Source organism: Babylonia areolata, chromosome 12, assembly GCF_041734735.1.
Source record: "Babylonia areolata isolate BAREFJ2019XMU chromosome 12, ASM4173473v1, whole genome shotgun sequence".
In the NCBI taxonomy this organism is placed as follows: domain Eukaryota; kingdom Metazoa; phylum Mollusca; class Gastropoda; order Neogastropoda; family Buccinidae; genus Babylonia; species Babylonia areolata.
Window position 1 is genome coordinate 3,971,001 of NC_134887.1, and position 19,513 is coordinate 3,990,513.

A 19,513-nucleotide genomic window follows, 5' to 3' on the forward strand; every position below is an offset into this window, starting at 1 on the left:
TGGTATGGAACTGCATGGTGTGTTGTGGCGTGGTGTGTATTGTGCTGTCATGGTGTGGTGTGGTGAGGCGTGGTGTAATGTGATGTGGTGTGGTGTGCAATGCAATGTGGTGTGGTGTGGAGTGTGATGTGGAGTGGTGTGGTCTGGAGTGTGGAGTGTGGTATGGTGTGGTTTGGTGTGGTGTGGTGTGGTGTGGTGTGTGGTATGGAACTGCATGGTGTGTTGTGGCGTGGTGTGTATTGTGGTGTCATGGTGTGGTGTGGTGAGGCGTGGTGTAATGTGGTGTGGTGTGATGTGGTGTGGTGTGGTGTGGTGTGGTGTGGTGTGGTGTGGTGTGTGGTATGGAACTGCATGGTGTGTTGTGGCGTGGTGTGTATTGTGGTGTCATGGTGTGGTGTGGTGAGGCGTGGTGTAATGTGATGTGGTGTGGTGTGCAATGCAATGTGGTGTGGTGTGAAGTGTGGTGTGGAGTGTGATGTGGTGTGGTGTGGTGTGGTGTGTGGTATGGAACTGCATGGTGTGTTGTGGCGTGGTGTGTATTGTGGTGTCATGGTGTGGTGTGGTGAGGCATGGCGTGATGTGGTGTGACACAGTGTGGTGTGGCGTGTGGTGCGGCGTGTGGTGCGGCGTGTGGCTGGGCCATGGAACCAAGGGAAGGGGAGGGAAGATAGACATCTGTTTTTGATCTGCCCTCTCTCTCTATGTCCCTCTCTCTCCTATCTCTCTCTCTGTGCTTTATCTCTCTTTGACTGCAGTGTATCTATTTCTATGTAACATATGTGTCACTGGTGTGCTGAGCGCTTTATGACTGTGGGTGTTTAATGAATACATGCAAGGAACAGCTTTCGTCAGTGATAGAGAGAGAAGGGGGGGTGGGAGGAAGAGAGAGAGAGAGAAAGAGGGAGGTGGAGAAATAGATTGGAGACCGAGAGAAAGAGGAAGAGAGAGAGAGAGAGAGACAGAGAGAGAGAGAGAGAGAGAGAGAGAGAATGTGTATATGTATGTGTATATATGTGTGTGTGTGTGTGTATTTCTTCATTATCATTATTATACACCTACACTGAAAAAAAAAAGAGAGAAAAAAGTAACAAAAAACACAAGCGAACAAACAAAAAAGGACGGAGTTGTGCCGCCGTTCAATCAAAACAGAAAGACGATTCATGTAATGCATTTCCTGCTGACAATTAATAAATTACTGATTTACAGAAAGAAGCACATGCAACTGTCACAAATGGTAATACCACTTTATACGGTGGCAGGGTGGGAAAGTGGGGGGGTGGGCGGATGCGTAGGGGCTTAGGGGGGGAAGGTGTTTTATTTTAAGGGGGTGGATGGTGGGCTAGTTTGTGGGCCTCATCCCTTCAGGAAAAAAAGGGGTACGTGGGTGGGAGGGTAAACTGGGGGTAAGGGAGGAGAGAGGGGCGTGAGAGTGTGGGTGGGGTGGGGGTGGGGGGGGGGGGGGGCAGGGGTAAGTGGAAGGTGTAGGGCAAGAAAAGTTTTTGTTTTGTTTTGTTTTTGTTTTTCCTCTGTGGTGATGACGCAGTCTTCAGGGGGCTTTCTCTACCTCTGTGTCTGCTGAAGTCTCCCTGTATGGTACGGTAGTGAATGTGTGTGAGTGTGTGTGTGTGTGAGTGTGTGTGTGTGTGTGTGTGTGTGTGTGTGTGTGTGTTTTGTGTGTGTGTGTCTGTGAGTGTGTGTGTGTGTGTGCATGTGAGTGTGCGTGTGCGTGTGTGTGTGTGTGTGTGTGTGTGTGTGTGTGTGTGTGTGTGTGAGGACAATGGAATAAATGATGAACATGCATTCGGAGGGCACAAACATTCTCAAACACAACAACAACAACAACAACAACAACAACTTCACCCAATATCCACACTAAGTCTTGTTCCTATTTGCTTTGGAGAGAGATCACATTTGAGCTTTAACTCACTCCAGACGAATAGTTCTCTCCCTTGCTTTTCCCTACAGACAACCCATTTGTCAGGGTTAGAAAAAAAAAATCACAAAAAATACAAAACATAAAGTAAGTGAATGAAACTCACTGTACTTGACCCACTGACCCCTCTCCTGACGTGTGAATGCCCACCCCCCTCCCTCTTCACTGCTCTCAGAAGCTGAATCACTATCAGTTCCTACTTGCTGGTAGCTTACTTCACTGCAGATACTTTATTCAATGTCTTCATCACCCTCGTTGATGTCAAAACCTTCAGTTTGAAGCATTTCAATCACTTCAGCAGCGGTCCTGAACTTGCTGGCTCGCTGTGGAGTGTGTTGTTACGGAATCTCATGAAGAAACTTTCCATTCAACCCTTGACACGTTCGCAATGCCCGGTGTAACTGTGATTGTTATGCTGCCCCATGAGGAAAACGGGGAAAAAATTGTAATTTTTTGTCAAAACCGCTACAGTGTTCCATCATCCGGAACGCTACCTTACGTCAGGAACGCTATAGCGTTCCATCGTCCAGAGTGAGTTAACTTACATCTTGCAAGAGACTTTTTAAGAGTGCTGTCACTGAAGAGTGTGAAAACGTCCGCATGCCAACACAACACAGAACACAATGCAGTCTCCTTCAGAAGGGGGGGGGCCTTCTAACGGCCATCTGACACACTGCATCCACCATGGAATGAACCAGTGGAGAAATGGAGGGTTCACAGGGGTCACCCCAGACTGCTAGTCATGCAAAAAAAAAACCCAGGGGAACACAGGCAATGACAACCAACACGGCAAAAGCGCATGGACAGATATAAATATACAATACACACAATCCAACAAACACTGTCATCTTTGCACGGTTTATTGACAATCAAGCGGCCACCCAACGTAGCTCACTTATTCAACAACAAAAAAAAAAAAAAAAGAGAGAAAAAGAAAAAATAAGATCAATCAACAACAACAAAAAATACAAACCATACATGACGCAGGGGGTTAGTCAAGACAACTGAATGCAAACTGCATGCACGAAGCGGGTTCGTTAGCAACAACACCATCATCATCATCATCCTCCTCCTCTCCGAAACATCCAGCAGTTACCTTCGGCGAAGTCTGAAGTCCAGGGCCGTCCCGCTGTTGTTGTCTGGCACGATCACATCCCGCTGCTCCGTGGGATGGTAGCTGCAGACACACATGTACACACACAGAGGGTGAGGCGTGGGTAAGCTGTGAATGGTAGCTGCAGACACACATGTACACATACAGAGTGTGAGGAGTGGGTAAGCTGTGAATGGTAGCTGCAGACACACATGTACACATACACAGTGTGAGGAGTGGGTTAGCTGTGAATGGTAGCTGCAGACACACATGTACACACACAGAGGGTGAGGCGTGGGTAAGCTGTGAATGGTAGCTGCAGACACACATGTACACATATAGAGGGTGAGGAGTGGGTAAGCTGTGAATGGTAGCTGCAGACACACATGTACACACACAGAGGGTGAGGCGTGGGTAAGCTGTGAATGGTAGCTGCAGACACACATGTACACATACACAGTGTGAGGAGTGGGTTAGCTGTGAATGGTAGCTGCAGACACACATGTACACATATAGAGTGTGAGGAGTGGGTTAGCTGTGAATGGTAGCTGCAGACACACATGTACACACACAGAGGGTGAGGAGTGGGTAAGCTGTGAATGGTAGCTGCAGACACACATGTACACATACAGAGTGTGAGGAGTGGGTAAGCTGTGAATGGTAGCTGCAGACACACATGTACACACACAGAGGGTGAGGCGTGGGTAAGCTGTGAATGGTAGCTGCAGACACACATGTACACATACAGAGGGTGAGGAGTGGGTAAGCTGTGAATGGTAGCTGCAGACACACATGTACACATATAGAGTGTGAGGAGTGGGTTAGCTGTGAATGGTAGCTGCAGACACACATGTACACATATAGAGGGTGAGGAGTGGGTAAGCTGTGAATGGTAGCTGCAGACACACATGTACACACACAGAGGGTGAGGAGTGGGTTAGCTGTGAATGGTAGCTGCAGACACACATGTACACATATAGAGGGTGAGGAGTGGGTAAGCTGTGAATGGTAGCTGCAGACACACATGTACACACACAGAGGGTGAGGAGTGGGTTAGCTGTGAATGGTAGCTGCAGACACACATGTACACATACAGAGTGTGAGGAGTGGGTTAGCTGTGAATGGTAGCTGCAGACACACATGTACACATATAGAGGGTGAGGAGTGGGTAAGCTGTGAATGGTAGCTGCAGACACACATGTACACACACAGAGGGTGAGGAGTGGGTTAGCTGTGAATGGTAGCTGCAGACACACATGTACACATATAGAGGGTGAGGAGTGGGTAAGCTGTGAATGGTAGCTGCAGACACACATGTACACATACAGAGGGTGAGGAGTGGGTTAGCTGTGAATGGTAGCTGCAGACACACATGTACACATACAGAGTGTGAGGAGTGGGTTAGCTGTGAATGGTAGCTGCAGACACACATGTACACATATAGAGGGTGAGGAGTGGGTAAGCTGTGAATGGTAGCTGCAGACACACATGTACACACACAGAGGGTGAGGAGTGGGTTAGCTGTGAATGGTAGCTGCAGACACACATGTACACATACAGAGGGTGAGGAGTGGGTAAGCTGTGAATGGTAGCTGCAGACACACATGTAGTGATGTACACACACAGAGGGTGAGGAGTGGGTTAGCTGTGAATGGTAGCTGCAGACACACATGTACACACACAGAGGGTGAGGAGTGGGTAAGCTGTGAATGGTAGCTGCAGACACACATGTACACACACAGAGGGTGAGGAGTGGGTAAGCTGTGAATGGTAGCTGCAGACACACATGTACACACAGAGTGTGAGGAGTGGGTTAGCTGTGAATGGTAGCTGCAGACACACATGTACACATACAGAGGGTGAGGAGTGGGTAAGCTGTGAATGGTAGCTGCAGACACACATGTACACATACAGAGGGTGAGGAGTGGGTAAGCTGTGAATGGTAGCTGCAGACACACATGTACACATACAGAGGGTGAGGAGTGGGTAAGCTGTGAATGGTAGCTGCAGACACACATGTAGTGATGTACACACACAGAGGGTGAGGAGTGGGTTAGCTGTGAATGGTAGCTGCAGACACACATGTACACATACAGAGGGTGAGGAGTGGGTTAGCTGTGATTGTGTACTGTACATGGTGTGTAATGTACTGACACCACTGCTACACACTTCATGGTGTGTACTGACACCACTGCTACATGTTTCATGGTGTGTACTGACACCACTGCTACACGTTTCATGGTGTGTAATGTACTGACACCACTGCTACACACTTCATGGTGTGTACTGACACCACTGCTACATGTTTCATGGTGTGTACTGACACCACTGCTACACTGACACATTTTACTCTTTTATATTTTCTCTGTGTGTTTGATTTCATGGACTCATGCACAAGCCACCACAATCACTTGAAAGTGGGGAGACACACACACACACACATCCACGCACACTCACACAACACACACACACACACACACACACACACACACAACACACACACACACACACACACACATCCACGCACACTCACACAACACACACACACACACACACACACACACACACAACGAGCTCCATGGGACATCACAAAAAGTTCTATACGTCATGACACAGCATATATTATTATAAAAATAAAAGAAATGGTGACAGATGTCTCAAAACACCCACAGTGAGATTGATCGAAATCAGAAGAACACGACTGAAAAATAGAAACATGAAGAGGAGGCGTGTGGTGGAAGAGAGAAAATGGATCATCAGTGCTGGTGAGACAACTCACACACACACTCTGTACAGCATTCACAGTGCACAGACGAACAACCAGAATGATTCCCAGATCAAACAGCCAGAAACACCTGTCACTCACAGATCAAACAACCATCTGTATCTCCCAGTATTAATTTTTTTTTTAAAGTATATAACAAAAAACCAAAAAAAGAAGCACACAAAAATAATGGAGCAACATCAATCAAATGCTCATTCAGTTCAGGCCTTTCACATATATATATATATACATACAGAACACACAGAACACACACAGAACATTCTTGGTACACCTGAAGTTAACAATTTAAAGGGGGAGTAGAAGAATATTATTATCTATTCAAAAAAAAAAAGAAAAAAAAAAAGAAAAAAAAAAGGAAGGTCCCACTGACTTTAACAGTCATCAGGGCAGTTATTTCATATCCACTGTGTCTAAGGCTCAGCAAAGGTTAACTCAAATCCACAACATCTAGGGTTCAGTTCTGCCTTTTTACCTTCCCACCAAAAACCGAAGTCAGATACCCATTCCGCTTAACGCTGATATTATGAAAATGTTTTACAAAGGTACAGCCAGCCACACAACACAAGAGAAATAAACAAATCAATGTGACAAGCGCTTAAAGGGAAAGAATTACAGCAGCAAGCAAGCAGGGCCATGTCGCCTACTGCTGCATTTTTCGAGGCGCTTGATAAATGTTAGCAGTGCCCCCCCCCACCTCCACCACCACCTCACGCCTCCTCCCCCACACCCTCTGCCCCCACCTTTTTGCCTCTCCCTAAAACTTTATGGAAAGCAAGGTTCAGCTGTCTGCAGATGTGAAAGCAAGATTTCAGTCTACAGCCTTTGAAAAAGTATGACTTTGCGCACTGGAAAAGAACCTGTAACGATGAAAGCCTTACATACTCTTGCAAAAATGTTATGCAGAAGAAACCCACTCTGACAGGTTATGCTGCTGGTCAGGCATCTGGTTAGCAGTCGTGATGTGGTGTATATACATGGATTTGTCTGAACGCAGTGACATCCTCCTTGAGAAACTGAAACTCTATAAGTTTGCTAGGGCCTGTGCTGTTTCTTCAGCTCTTTTTCAGCCAAGGGAACGTCCCTTTCACTTTTACCCAGGACTGTTCAAGGCTGCCAGTTTCTGGTTCAGTTTCCCAAGGAGGCGTCACTGCGTTCAGACAAATCCATATGCGCTACACCACAACTGCTAGGCAGATGCCTGACCAGCAGCGTGACCAAATGTGTTAGTGAGGACTTGAGTACATGTATATATCTGTGTATGTATTGGAATGGATTTCTTTTACAGAATTTTGCCAGCAAACAACACCTTTTTGCTGCCGTGGGTTCTTTTTCAGTGTGCCAAGTGCGTGCTGGACACAGGGTTTTTCACCTCGTCCGAATGACCAGACGCTCAGTTTGATTTTCCAGTCCAACTGGGCAGAGGGGGCAAGAGCAGGATTGGAACCCAGACCCTCACAGACACTGTGTTGGTGGATATGGGTCTGAACCGTTCTGCCACCTCCATCCACTGGGCACCCTGAAATTCTGCTTCAGCAGCCACAAGGTGTACTGAGGACCTTCAGTCGCACAGCACAAGGCCAGTTCACTTTCAATTTTCTCAAGGAGGCGACACTGCGTCTGAACAAATCCAAGTACGCTGCACCACATCTGCTAAGCAGATGCCTGACCAGCAGCGTAACGTGACACGCTCAGACGGGTCTTGAGGGAAAATAAACTAAAATAAACCAAACTAAAATAAACTGTATCACTAACTAACAGAATAAAAATTAACAAATACAATAAAAACTGAAACAGAAAAAAATAGATAGGAAGAAAAAAAAAGATTAAAAAAAAAAAAAGGAATAATGATAATATTCACAAATAAATAAACATAAACACACACACATGCACACACACACTCACGCACGCGCGCACACACATACACATGCACACACACACACACACACACAGGCGCACGCGCACACACACACACTCACATCATATACATCTGAAACTGTACAAGACCAGCTGGTGCCAAAACAATTTACCCAAATGGGTCCTGACCTACATAAACGTGCAATAAACACATATATATACCAGTAAACGAATGCTTCACAAACCTGCCGGTAAAACATATCTTAAACAACCACACTTTGATGATGGGCTGAATGTGAGATGGTGCAACAGATTGCACAAAACATTTTTCGCCGTTTGTTGAGAGGCAGACAGACAGACAGACTGACTGACTGACTGACGGAGACAGAGGTGACGGATACCACAGCTGAAATCCACACATTTCTGTTGACATTATACTGAGAGAAACAAGAGACACACAGACAGGCAATTCAGATAATTACATTCTTTTCCCTTTTTTCCCCCTTTTTTCTTCTTCTTTTTTTATATTTTTTACCCCTTCACTAAACATAAAAAGGTGGAGACAGAAACGGAAAAACCTTTCATACAGTTTTGTCTTGATTATTGTAACAGCTTGGGTATTAGGGCTGTTATTTTTTCACCTGATTCTATGTAATAATGAATCAATTTTCCAAGCCTTTTCATCTGTAAGCCAGGCAGACAGTCACATAAACATCCAATTTTGCTGACAACTTCCAAACACACACACAGGCTGAAAAATGAAACAAGACCTGCTAGTACCTGAACCCCCTTTAGGTCCTGTAATTCATTTCAGCCTTTGGTGGGTTATAGAAACAAGAACAAACCAGGCATGCACCCCCCACGAAAACAGAATAAGGCTGCCTACATGGTGGGGGTAAAAACAGTCATACACATAAAAACCCTCTTGTATACCAGTGAACGTGGGAGTTGCAGCCCATGAACGAAGAAGAAGACGACTATCAAAGTGGATTTTCACCTGGGACAACCCCTTTCATTGCTACAGCTCCTTCATGTGCCCTAAGTACATGTTATAAACAGGACCTCAGCTTATCATCTTATCTTATTCGAAAGACTAGCACCCAGACCATCAGTGGGGGAAGGATGAGGGGGTGGTTAGGAGGGAGCTGTGGGTTGGGGGGGGGGGGGGGGGGTATTTTCACACATAATTTGGAGGAAAAACGGTATATATTCCACGGTTTTTTTCTGCATCAATAAGGCATGAAGCCTGCAGAGGCAGGAAGGTGCCCTGGGTTGTATGGGTCGACGTCTGTACTTTGTCCACCAGCTCTAGCAAAATGTTTATAAAGTCCACCGGCTGAAGTATAATGGCTTCAGTCCGTAAGTGTCCTACTCCTCGTCATGCATTACTCCATTCACTTGCAAGGAGCACCAATAGACAGGCTAAAACTGGTTATAGCGTTCCCTCTCTATAATATATAAATATATACATATACAGATATAGATATATCAGCGATACAGAGCATTCCATACTCTCACCTCTCAGCCAGTCCTCCTCCTTCTTAGTCATTCCAAAGCTGCAACTCCCACGTTCACTCCTGTGTACACGAGTGGGCTTTAACGTGTATGAATGTTTTTACTCCGCCATGTAGGCAGCCATACTCCATTTTCGCGGGTGTGCATGCTGGGTATATTCTTGTGTCCATAACCCACCAAGCGCTGACATAGATTAAAGGATATTTAAGGTGCATATTTGATCTTCTGCGTGTGTATACATACGAAGGGGGAAGGGGGTTCAGGCACAAACAGGTCTGCACATCTGATGACCTGAGAGATCAGGAAAATCTCCACCCTTTCCTCAACAGACGCCGTTACCGAGATTCAAACTCAGGACCCTTGGATTGAAAGTCTAATGCTTTAACAACCCAGTCCAACACTTACCCTTCGGCGGAGGCCAGGATGCTGTATTTGCCGGGCACCAGGAGGCGCCAGTAGTCCCCAAACTGAGCGGAGGTGACGTTGTGGTTGATGCCGTCCACGTGGATGGTGGCGTTGGCAATTCCAGCGCCACTGTCCGCATCCTTGACGAACCCCTTGACGCCAATGTGAACCTGGGGAAAGGGAGAGCAGACGGCACCGTGCGTTATCAATCGATAAATAAATGTTCATTCACTCTGCTCTTCATCCAACACTGATCACATCAATCAAAAACAAATTCATATGTTTCTTTCCAGATTTGAAATTTCAGTTTCAGTGTGGAAGCGTCTCTGGTTTCAGACAAACCTATGCCCTACATCACAAACACACATACGACACACACACACACACAACACACACACACACAGGGCTTCTGATAACACATAAAGATGCGTCCCTTATGCTATGAAAATGGAGAGGACCCACTGCAAGTCCATCAGGTGGGTCCCTCAGACATTCTCAAAATTTCTACAACACCTAAAAGAGCAAAAAACATCAAAAGCTTCAGCGAGACGTTAGGACCGTCCGCCACAAAAAAACTGTTGTGTCCTACAGTGAGAGGTAGACTAAAAGAATCTTGGTGAAAGTCCACTTACATAAGACGAAAGAAGCAATGTATCGAGCCACAGGCTCTTCTTGTGTCCTACCATTATTTCTTGGCCCGGAACTCTATATGACTACCACTAGAAGTAGGCCTGCCTTTGTATACGTGTGCAGCAATGCAGACTTCATCAATAGAAATCTGCAGCATTTCACTGACCTTCTGAAGGTAGTGGGGATCCCTTAGAATTACAGTTAAAGAGACCTCACAAGAATTTTCAACCAGTCAGAAGCCCTGATGCATGTGTCAGCATGTGTGTTCCAGCACCTGCACACCCACCTTCTCCATGTAGGAGAGCAAAGCCTCTTTGTTGTTCTTCCATTCCTGAGTCAGCTGAGAGTGCGGGGGGTACTTGCAGCAGGACAGCTCCACGGTGATCTCAAAGCAGCTGCTGTGCAGGTAGTTGTAGTCCTGCATGCCTCCTGAAAACCACAGGTCACCGGCACAGCATAGCAATTAGCATAGCATGACATAGTGATGGCACGGCTCTACAGCATTATGTCGTTGCTTATAGTCCAGCCGACTGCACAGGGCCATACCATGAACTGCCCAACTACACAAATGTCCAACCATGTTAAACACAAAACTGTCATGTACACGATTTAAAAAAGAAAAAGAAAAACCTATGAAACAGTTCATGACATCATTTTAACCATTAACTGATTTTGCTTCTCAGGGCACACAAGATTAGGCCGTGCTGAGAACAACAGCTATTCTGCGTAATCTATCATCCCCGGATTACAAGGAAAAAAACAATATTTCAAAGTCAAACAAAAATTACACAAAAAGGCCATAGGCGAAAAAACACTGCAAGATGGACAGCTAGTGCCCATCCCAGTGTTTACAATTTCACTACCTAATCGCCAGAGCAAAACAGCACTGATTGTACATCGTAGCTGTGGAAAAGTGGAACACAAGTGTCAAGGCTTGCTCAAAAAAAAAAAAGAAAGGGGAATGGACTGGGAAGGAGACAACACAGAAGGGGGGGGGGAGGCAGAAATTGAGAAAGCAACAGAAAAGAGGAAATCTCTAGCACAGAATTTCCTGAAGGCCGGGATGCTATTTATGCTGAAAGACCCCCAGCATCCCATGGGGGATTTCAATGTTATTTGGCAATGTGTGGTGTGACATCATATGGATTGGTATGGTATCATTTCCTATAAATGATATCATGTCATGGGCATTTCAAGGCACAGCTTAGTACAGCTTGATACTGTTACGGTTTGGCGAGGTAAAATGTAAATTATAGCAAGTTGTGGTGTGGTATGGCATGGTATAAATCATGTCATGTCATCAGCATGGCATAGTATAACACAACATGGCATAGCATAGCTGAATATTATATGGTTTGGCATGGCAAAATGTCATGTGAATGGCAAGGTATGGTGTGGTATGGCATGGTATAAATCATGTCATCAGCATAGCATAGCATAGCATAGTATAATATAGCATAGCATAGCATCGTTAGATATGGCCAATGGGATTATGTAGGCTGACTAACAGTGTATGATGTGGTATGAAATGGAATGGTATAAATCATAGTTTACCATTTTTATGATATATATGGCTTGATGCATGTGGTTTGACTAAGTATGGGATAATGAAGTGTAAATTGTGACAAGGTGTGGTATGGATTAGAATGGAATGCTAACCATGGTGTGGTGTGGTATGGTACAATATGGTGAATTAACAAGTCAGTGTGCATTTGTGTGCATGTGATCGTGTGTGTGCGCGCACAAAATTGTTCCTGTCTCTGCATATTATATATATATATATATATATATATATGGTCTGTGTGTATCATTGTTGATGCGTGTATCCACACATGCGTGTGCAGTGATTGCACGCTTGCATACACGTTCACATACTACAGGCAGTGATCCATTCGCCAGCCCATACTATTTTTTCTCCTTTCCCACGGGACTGTATGCAAGAGGAAGTGTATCAAAACTGAATACAATAAGAGTATTTTTGAATCAAACAGGGGCTGCCAATCTTGCCAAGCACACACAATCATGATCATCATCCAGTCACTGACGGCCCAGGGACCCTCAATGGGGAAACTGTTACAACACCTGTGACATTGTCATTGTGATGAACGGTGTGTTTTGGGTCAATAAAATACTTATTGATCAGTGCTCTATTCGGGGTTATTACTGCAAGGCCCAGGTTCTCAGCTGTGTGTCTGTGCGCACACGTGTGTGTGTGTGTGTGTGTGTGTGCGTGTGTGTGTGACTGTGCGTTTGTGTTTGTGTGGGTGGGTGTGACTCTCTCAGTGTGACTGTGTGTGTGTGTGTGTGTGTGTGTGTGTGTGTGTGTGTGTGTGTCACTCTGTGTGTGTGTGCGCGCGCGCGCGCGTGTGTTTGGGTGACTGTTACTGTGTGTGTGTGTGTGTGTGTGTGTGTGTGTGTTTATGTGGGTGACTCTGTGTGTGTGTGTGTGTGTGTGTGTGTGTGTGTGTGTGTGTATGTATGTGTGTGTGTGTGTGTGTGTGTGTGTGTGTGTGTGTGTGTGTGTGTGTGTGTGTGTGTGTATGTGTGTGTGTGTGTATTTGTGAGTGTGTGTGTGTGATAGAGCATATAGTGTGAGTGTGTGTGTATGTGTGTGCACGCGAATGCGCGTGCATGTGTGTATGCATGTACTTGTGTGTGTGCGTGTGTGAGAGAACATGTGTGTGTGTGTGTGTGTGTGTGTGTGTGTGTGTGTCTGTGTGTGTGTGTGTGTGTACATGTACACGCACAATAGTGTAATATATATGCGCAATACAGCCCATGACACATGCGCTCGTTAACTTGATCCTGAAGGATGAGGATGGAGTGTTCAACTGTCACAGCCATTGATCCTCCTGTTCTTTAGTCAGCCTTCACCATTAATTAATGCGTAATTGTGCTCATCTACACTGAGCCTCTCATGAACGCTAGACGCTATCTGTTTGTGGCTAATCATTGTAATCAATACACCAGTGTTCAGTTCCCAATCTTATTACCTGCATAATTAACAATTCAGGTCATGACTCATTTAATTACATGGTGAACACAGGGGGAACTTGTGGGAAGAAACGAAGAGGCAACCTGTGTTCTGAGACGATCTTTGTAGTTGTACACTCGGGGATTATTTCTAGGCCTTGGGTGCTTTCCTGATTAAAACTGAATTAAATCTGTGTACAAGGAATTCTGGTAAAAGTCCCAACACACACACACACACACACACACACACACACACACTCACACACACACACATTTATCAATAATAACTACTGACTGCAACATTTAGTTAACTTTAAGTATTAATTTTCACATTTCACTGTTATCATTTTAAAATAAAAACAAACTAGGACTGTAGGAGATGATCGATGGGGAAGCTGTGAGTGCGAGTTGGGGGGAAACAAACGGAATTAAAACTAAGAGTTTTTTTTTTTCTTTTAACTGATTATAAATGTAAAAAGTCAAAAAGTATCAATGTTTCCATGGACTGTAATTAGTGTAAATGTAGTCAGTGTAATGTGTGTGTGTGTGTGTGTGTGTGTGTGTGTGTGTGTGAGACTTTACAAGTGTAAGCATGTGTGTGTATGTGTGTGTGTGTGTATGTGTGTGTGTGTGTGTGTGTGTGTGTGTGTGTGTGTGTGTGTGTGTGTGTGCGTGTGACTTGCATGTGTGAGCATATGTGTCTCTGTGTGTGTGTGTATGTGAGTGTGTGTGTCACTGTGTGTGTCACTGTGTGAGTGTGTAAATGTGTGCATGCGTCAATGTGTGTGTGAGAGTATTCATGTATGTGTGTAGACATGTCTATGTGTGTGTATGTGTGTGTGTGCATGCACATGTTCATGCATGCATGCTTGTGCACACACCTGTATGAGTATCAAAGAAACTCACACAGCATAACGTAAGAAGCACAAGTTTCATCAAAAGTAGAAGTTTGAGAGACGTGAGCACAAACTTTACATTATTAAATATAAAGGGTTTTTTTTCCCTTTCTGTTAATTTTATATTCTGTCAACTTAAAACAAGGTCAACCAACCTAGAAAGCAGCAGAAGGGGATTTTACCAATAGTCAAGGTGAAATGTTTAGAAAAATTATATAACTGACAATATGAAATAAGAGGTTACAAGTGTATCTGACAAAGGTCTACAAAGTACAAGTAGAAACCTTACAACATTGTTGTAATATGTTATTGGAGGATGTTCCTGATCTGATCTACACAGGGAAGAAGACAAAACTGACTGCAGGATTCTTCAAGACAAAAAACTAAAGTTTATAAGATTCTTTTTTGTAGTAGATGAATCCTCTTTGTTTAGTGGGATACGATGTTTCGAACCCTAGGCCCGTTGTCAAGTGATGAAAAGAGGACAGTGTGGATAGGAAAGCCAATGTGAAAAAAGGGTGATGACATCTCACTACTTTCTGTTTTGATGGACCATGCACACTAAAACACTTGCTGATCACCATTCAGTGCAATACACACAAACACACACACACACACACACATGCATATACACACATATACATACATACACACACACACACACACACACATATATATATATATATATATATATACATATCTACACAGTTATACACACATTCACACTTGCAAACACACATGATATAATATACACACATACATACGTACACATGCAGCATTTTCAAGAAGAACCTCTTAAAAATAATGATGTGGGGAAATCCTGTAGGATGAGTTGTCACTCACAAAAGAAAAGGAAAATATTTCAGCTTCTTATCAGTTTTATTGGATTGTACATACGGAATTTTGTCTCTGAGTAATACTGAATATATGTACAACTAGAAGTGTTAAAAAAGCATGTGTGTGACCAAACATAATGTGCATGTGAATTTGATTGTTTCCTTTACTCTCACTCAGTCACTGTCTCACTCTTTAACTGTTTTTGTCTCTTACTGAAGTTACTCGGGTCTCAACGCATCCAATCACTCTCATTTTTAGTCTCCTTTTTCTGATAGGACAAAAAATCACCAAAATCATATGGCTATGATTTTCCCAAACCTCTCTAAAATATAAGAAAAAAGTCATGATCAATAATGGACTGCTTACTTAAGTTACTAAAAGTAAAAAGTGCACACCACCCACCAACCCACCCCATAAAATGGAAAGAAATGAAAACTGTCAACTCACCAGGAACATCATACCAGTGAGCACCGTTGGTGATTCCTCCAGGAAAGTTGTCACCAGGACAAATATTGCTTTTGTGCATTTCTAGATGGTTGTTGGCATAGGTGTGGGCAAGCAAGCGAAAGACTTTATCGTCTGGACTGGGGCTGTACACCCCTGTGATTTTGTGACTGCTGGAATCATCAAAGGGGTAACTGGCCACCACACTGCCTCCATGGAGATTGGCAGAGAGGACAAAGTGGTTGTTCTCAATCCACTTTATGAGAATCTGAGTTTCTCTTTCTGGTTTCTCGCTCTCATCCAAGAACTGGTCTGGAAAGTTGCGGTTCAGATCTTTGTTATGTGCGTTGGGTCGTCCTTCGACTCCTTGGCAGTCTACTTCTGAAGCTTTTTCGAATCCATCTGGATTCATAGTGGGCATGATAAAAATGTTGGTACTGTCTATGATATGGGTCACACGCTCGTCTTGACCATACCCTTGCAGTAGATACTGAGCAAGGTAAATCAGGATTTGTCGTCCTACTGCTTCGTTACCATGCATGTTCCCAACGTACTTGAACATGGGTTCCCCTGGCTCTACTTCGTCCACTTTGTCCGTGATCTGTATGGCCCATAGGGTCCGGTTCTCAACGCTGCTGCCAATGTTGTGGAGTTTGGCCAAAGTTGGAAACTGTGTCGTCAAGTTTTTCAGTAAAGTCTCCATTTCGTCATGATGAATGTAACGACTGGTGTCGATGCTTCTCCGAGACCTAAGGTTCGGTTTTCCAGTGACTGGTTGGGCGATGAAAAGGAATGACACGAAGAGAAAGAGCGACATATTGAGAGAGGCCGTTTCTCTCCCTTCCTTGTTCGCCATCTTGGTTGTTCAGTCACACACAGCCTTCACCCCAAGGCGGATGTCAGGCCAGCGACCTTCACTTCGGGTCACCGCCGATTACCGATTTCTCAATGCGTCGTCATAGGCCATGCAATGAGCCACTGTGTAAGCTTATCACAATGTGTATTATATCGCATTGTCGTCAACAAGATGACGTTGCAATTTCGTCAGCATTAAAATCTTTTTTGATGAAGTCGATTCTCTGGACAATAGACAATGGCTTGTATACTAAAATAAAATGAGATGAAATAATAAGAATAAAATAAAGAACATAAAAGTAATAAACATGTAAAGTTTTTTGTTTGTTTTTTGTTGTTGTTGTTTTGTTTTGTTTTTTAATCAGAAGCAGTAATAACAGATACAAACATTCAAGTCAATTCAGTTTCAGTTTCAGTAGCTCAAGGAGGCGTCACTGCGTTCGGACAAATCCATATCCGCTACACCACATCTGCCAAGCAGATGCCTGACCAGCGGCGTAGCCCAACGCGCTTAGTCAGGCCTTGAAAAAAAAACGTGAATAGATAATAGATAAGCGTACATAAATAAGTAAATAAATACATAAATAAATGAATAAATGAAAAAAAGGTAGTGATAATAATGACAATATAAAAATTCAAGTCAAGACACAGAAAGGTATTCCTTACAATAGCAGTTTGTTGGAAAAGTCGTTATGATTACATTCAGTTACCAACTTCATTCACTTAAAAACTAGATCAGTGCCGCCACCTCAAACTCACTGATCTAAAAAAAATATATATATATAAATATATACATATCAGTGCCTCACTATACACTCGACTTGAAAATTAATTGATAAAAATGACCCCGTGGAAAGTCACGAACGCAGATATACGGTATGAACGTACGTCTGAGACTGAATAACTGCCCCGCCCTCTCAGTCAGTCGATCTCTCAGTCTCAGCCAACTGCGCGGTCGACGGGTGCGACGCCGGGGTCTAATGCACCAATCCAGCCTACGGACTCAAGGCCAGCCTACGGTCAGGCTCGATTGGTGCATTGGACCCCGGGACACGAATCTTCAGTTCAGTTCAGATAGTCGATATAGATCAGCTGTTTTCAGCGTGTTTTGCCCTCTCCCTCTTTCTGTCTCTCTCTCTCTTGACTTGTACGACGTTTGAGGCCCCCGGCGTTAAAAGGCCTGTTCGTCCACTGCAGTCGTTCTGTCAGTGGAGTATTAACTATAAATCATGATACTTAATTTGCAGCATGCGTGGCTGACTTATGAAGCACTGAATTGTCAAGGTCCTAACCCACCTACAAAGTGGGCTTTTTTTTCCAGTGGCAATCGAGTCGATTCAGGCTCAGTTAAAAGAATTGATGGAAGATGCATTGATACGACGTTGTTGGGCCGCAAACTGTTACAGAGGGAGACAACCCTGTTTGAGCACAAAATTCCTCTGATGTTGAGCCTGTGTCGGCCCGTGTTTCTGAGGCTGTGCCCTCGTGAATCTCTTCAGCAGGCAAGCTCGAATTTCCGAGTCGACAGTTCTGTGTGTGTGTGCGTGTGTGTGTGCGTGTGCGTTTGTTGTACCCTGATACGTAAGATACGTAAACTTGCCTCATGAATAACGGCTAGTATGCAAAACCGCGGTTTTGTAGTTTCGGCCGCGGCATTGCAGTTTTCACCATCAAAAGTAATGAATATATACCACGTACTACTCAGGTACTAATAACAATACTAATTATTTTCAGTTTTTCAAAATAGTGCCGATAATGATAATCAGTGATAAACAAAATGAGTTTTCTAGTAGAAAATATTATTTAGATGTTCTTTTTCTGGCACTGATACACTGACGCCGCGGTTGCGGCTTGAGTGATCATCAAGAAGTACATGGTGCAGGTAGGTCTTGATTAATTAACCCACTGTGTTCCGACATGCCAGAATATACATGTGACACTGATGTGACATTGAAAATAATGTTACACAGTACTCCACACCTACATCAGTGAACTGAGGATCACCGTGAACCCACTGTGTTCCGACATGCCAGAATATACATGTGACACTGATGTGACATTGAAAATAATGTTACACAGTACTCCACACCTACATCAGTGAACTGAGGATCACCGTGAACCCACTGTGTTCCGACATGCCAGAATACTGATACATGTGACACTGATGTGACATTGAAAATAATGTTACACAGTACTCCACACCTACATCAGTGAACTGAGGATCACCGGCAGCGATGATCAGACAGACAGACAAAGAGAGAGAGAGAGAGAGGGGAGAGACGGAGAGAGAGAGAAGATCAGTCGACTGATGTAACACTGGCAGACCACTGACCCGCATCACTGAGTAGACTAACAAATCGAAAATCAAATACGCACGTTAAAGATCCTGTAATCCATGTCAGTGTTCGGTGGGTTATGGAGACACGAAAATACCCAGCATGCATGAACCACGACAGAGTCATCGGCAAGTCGATGTTGGTCGTGTAACGGAAAGAAGAATCATCTCAATTTGAATTTACAAAACTGTGGCATGAAATCAGTAAAAAAAAAAAAATTAAAAAAAAACAAACAAACAAATAAAAACGACATATATAAACCTACATGCAGATGTAGATTGCACGTGCAGATTCCAATAGCTCGCTTGCTTTCACACTGTCACACACACACACACACACACACACACACACACACACACACACACACACACACACACACACATACACACACACACACAAACACTGACACACACACTGACGTGACACACATACACACGCACACGCACGCACGCACGCATCGTATTTGTGTGTAGCTGCAAGCGCTCGGCTGGCTGCCATGGCGACGCCTAACAACAGGGAGCGATTGGGAGTCCGATCGAGGGTTCCGATTCCATGATTGTGCTGCCGGGAATGCTCTCTTGTCTTGTCCAGACTTTATTACTGTAACTCACTCCTCATTGGTTGTCCTAAATACTTAATACAGAAACTCAAGAAAGTTCAAAACGCAGCAGCAAGACTGATTAATCTTCAAGTTTCCAGAACCGAAAAGACTGACAATATCACTCATCTTCTGGTTACCAATTTCTGCCCGGCATTCAGTACAAAGTTGCAATTCTCACCTTCAACTCCATTTTGGGTGCTCAGCCGGTATCTGAGAGAATTGATTAAAACCTATACACACCTCCACGACAACTCAGATCATCTTCCGAATCACGTCGTCACGGCCGGCGGCTGCTTGCTCCCCAAGCGTGTTAAACTGACCCGATCCTTCGGTGATTCTTCCTTTTCTTATTCAGC

General features: G+C 44.2%; 1 protein-coding gene across 2 annotated transcripts in view; it reads right to left on the reverse strand.

Moving 5' to 3' along the window:
- The window catches only part of LOC143288329 (carboxypeptidase D-like), an 88,010-nt gene extending 71,783 nt beyond the window's left edge, over positions 1 to 16,227 (reverse strand). For both annotated transcript variants that reach the window (XM_076596702.1, XM_076596701.1), the window contains exons 1-4: positions 15,369 to 16,227; positions 10,502 to 10,644; positions 9,586 to 9,755; positions 3,030 to 3,110 (exon numbers count right to left, since the gene is read on the reverse strand). In XM_076596702.1, coding sequence (XP_076452817.1) covers positions 3,030 to 3,110; positions 9,586 to 9,755; positions 10,502 to 10,644; positions 15,369 to 16,221 — 1,247 coding nt within the window. In that variant the 5' untranslated portion in view covers positions 16,222 to 16,227. The remainder of the gene's footprint in view (positions 1 to 3,029; positions 3,111 to 9,585; positions 9,756 to 10,501; positions 10,645 to 15,368) is intronic.
- Positions 16,228 to 19,513: the final 3,286 nt, after the last annotated feature.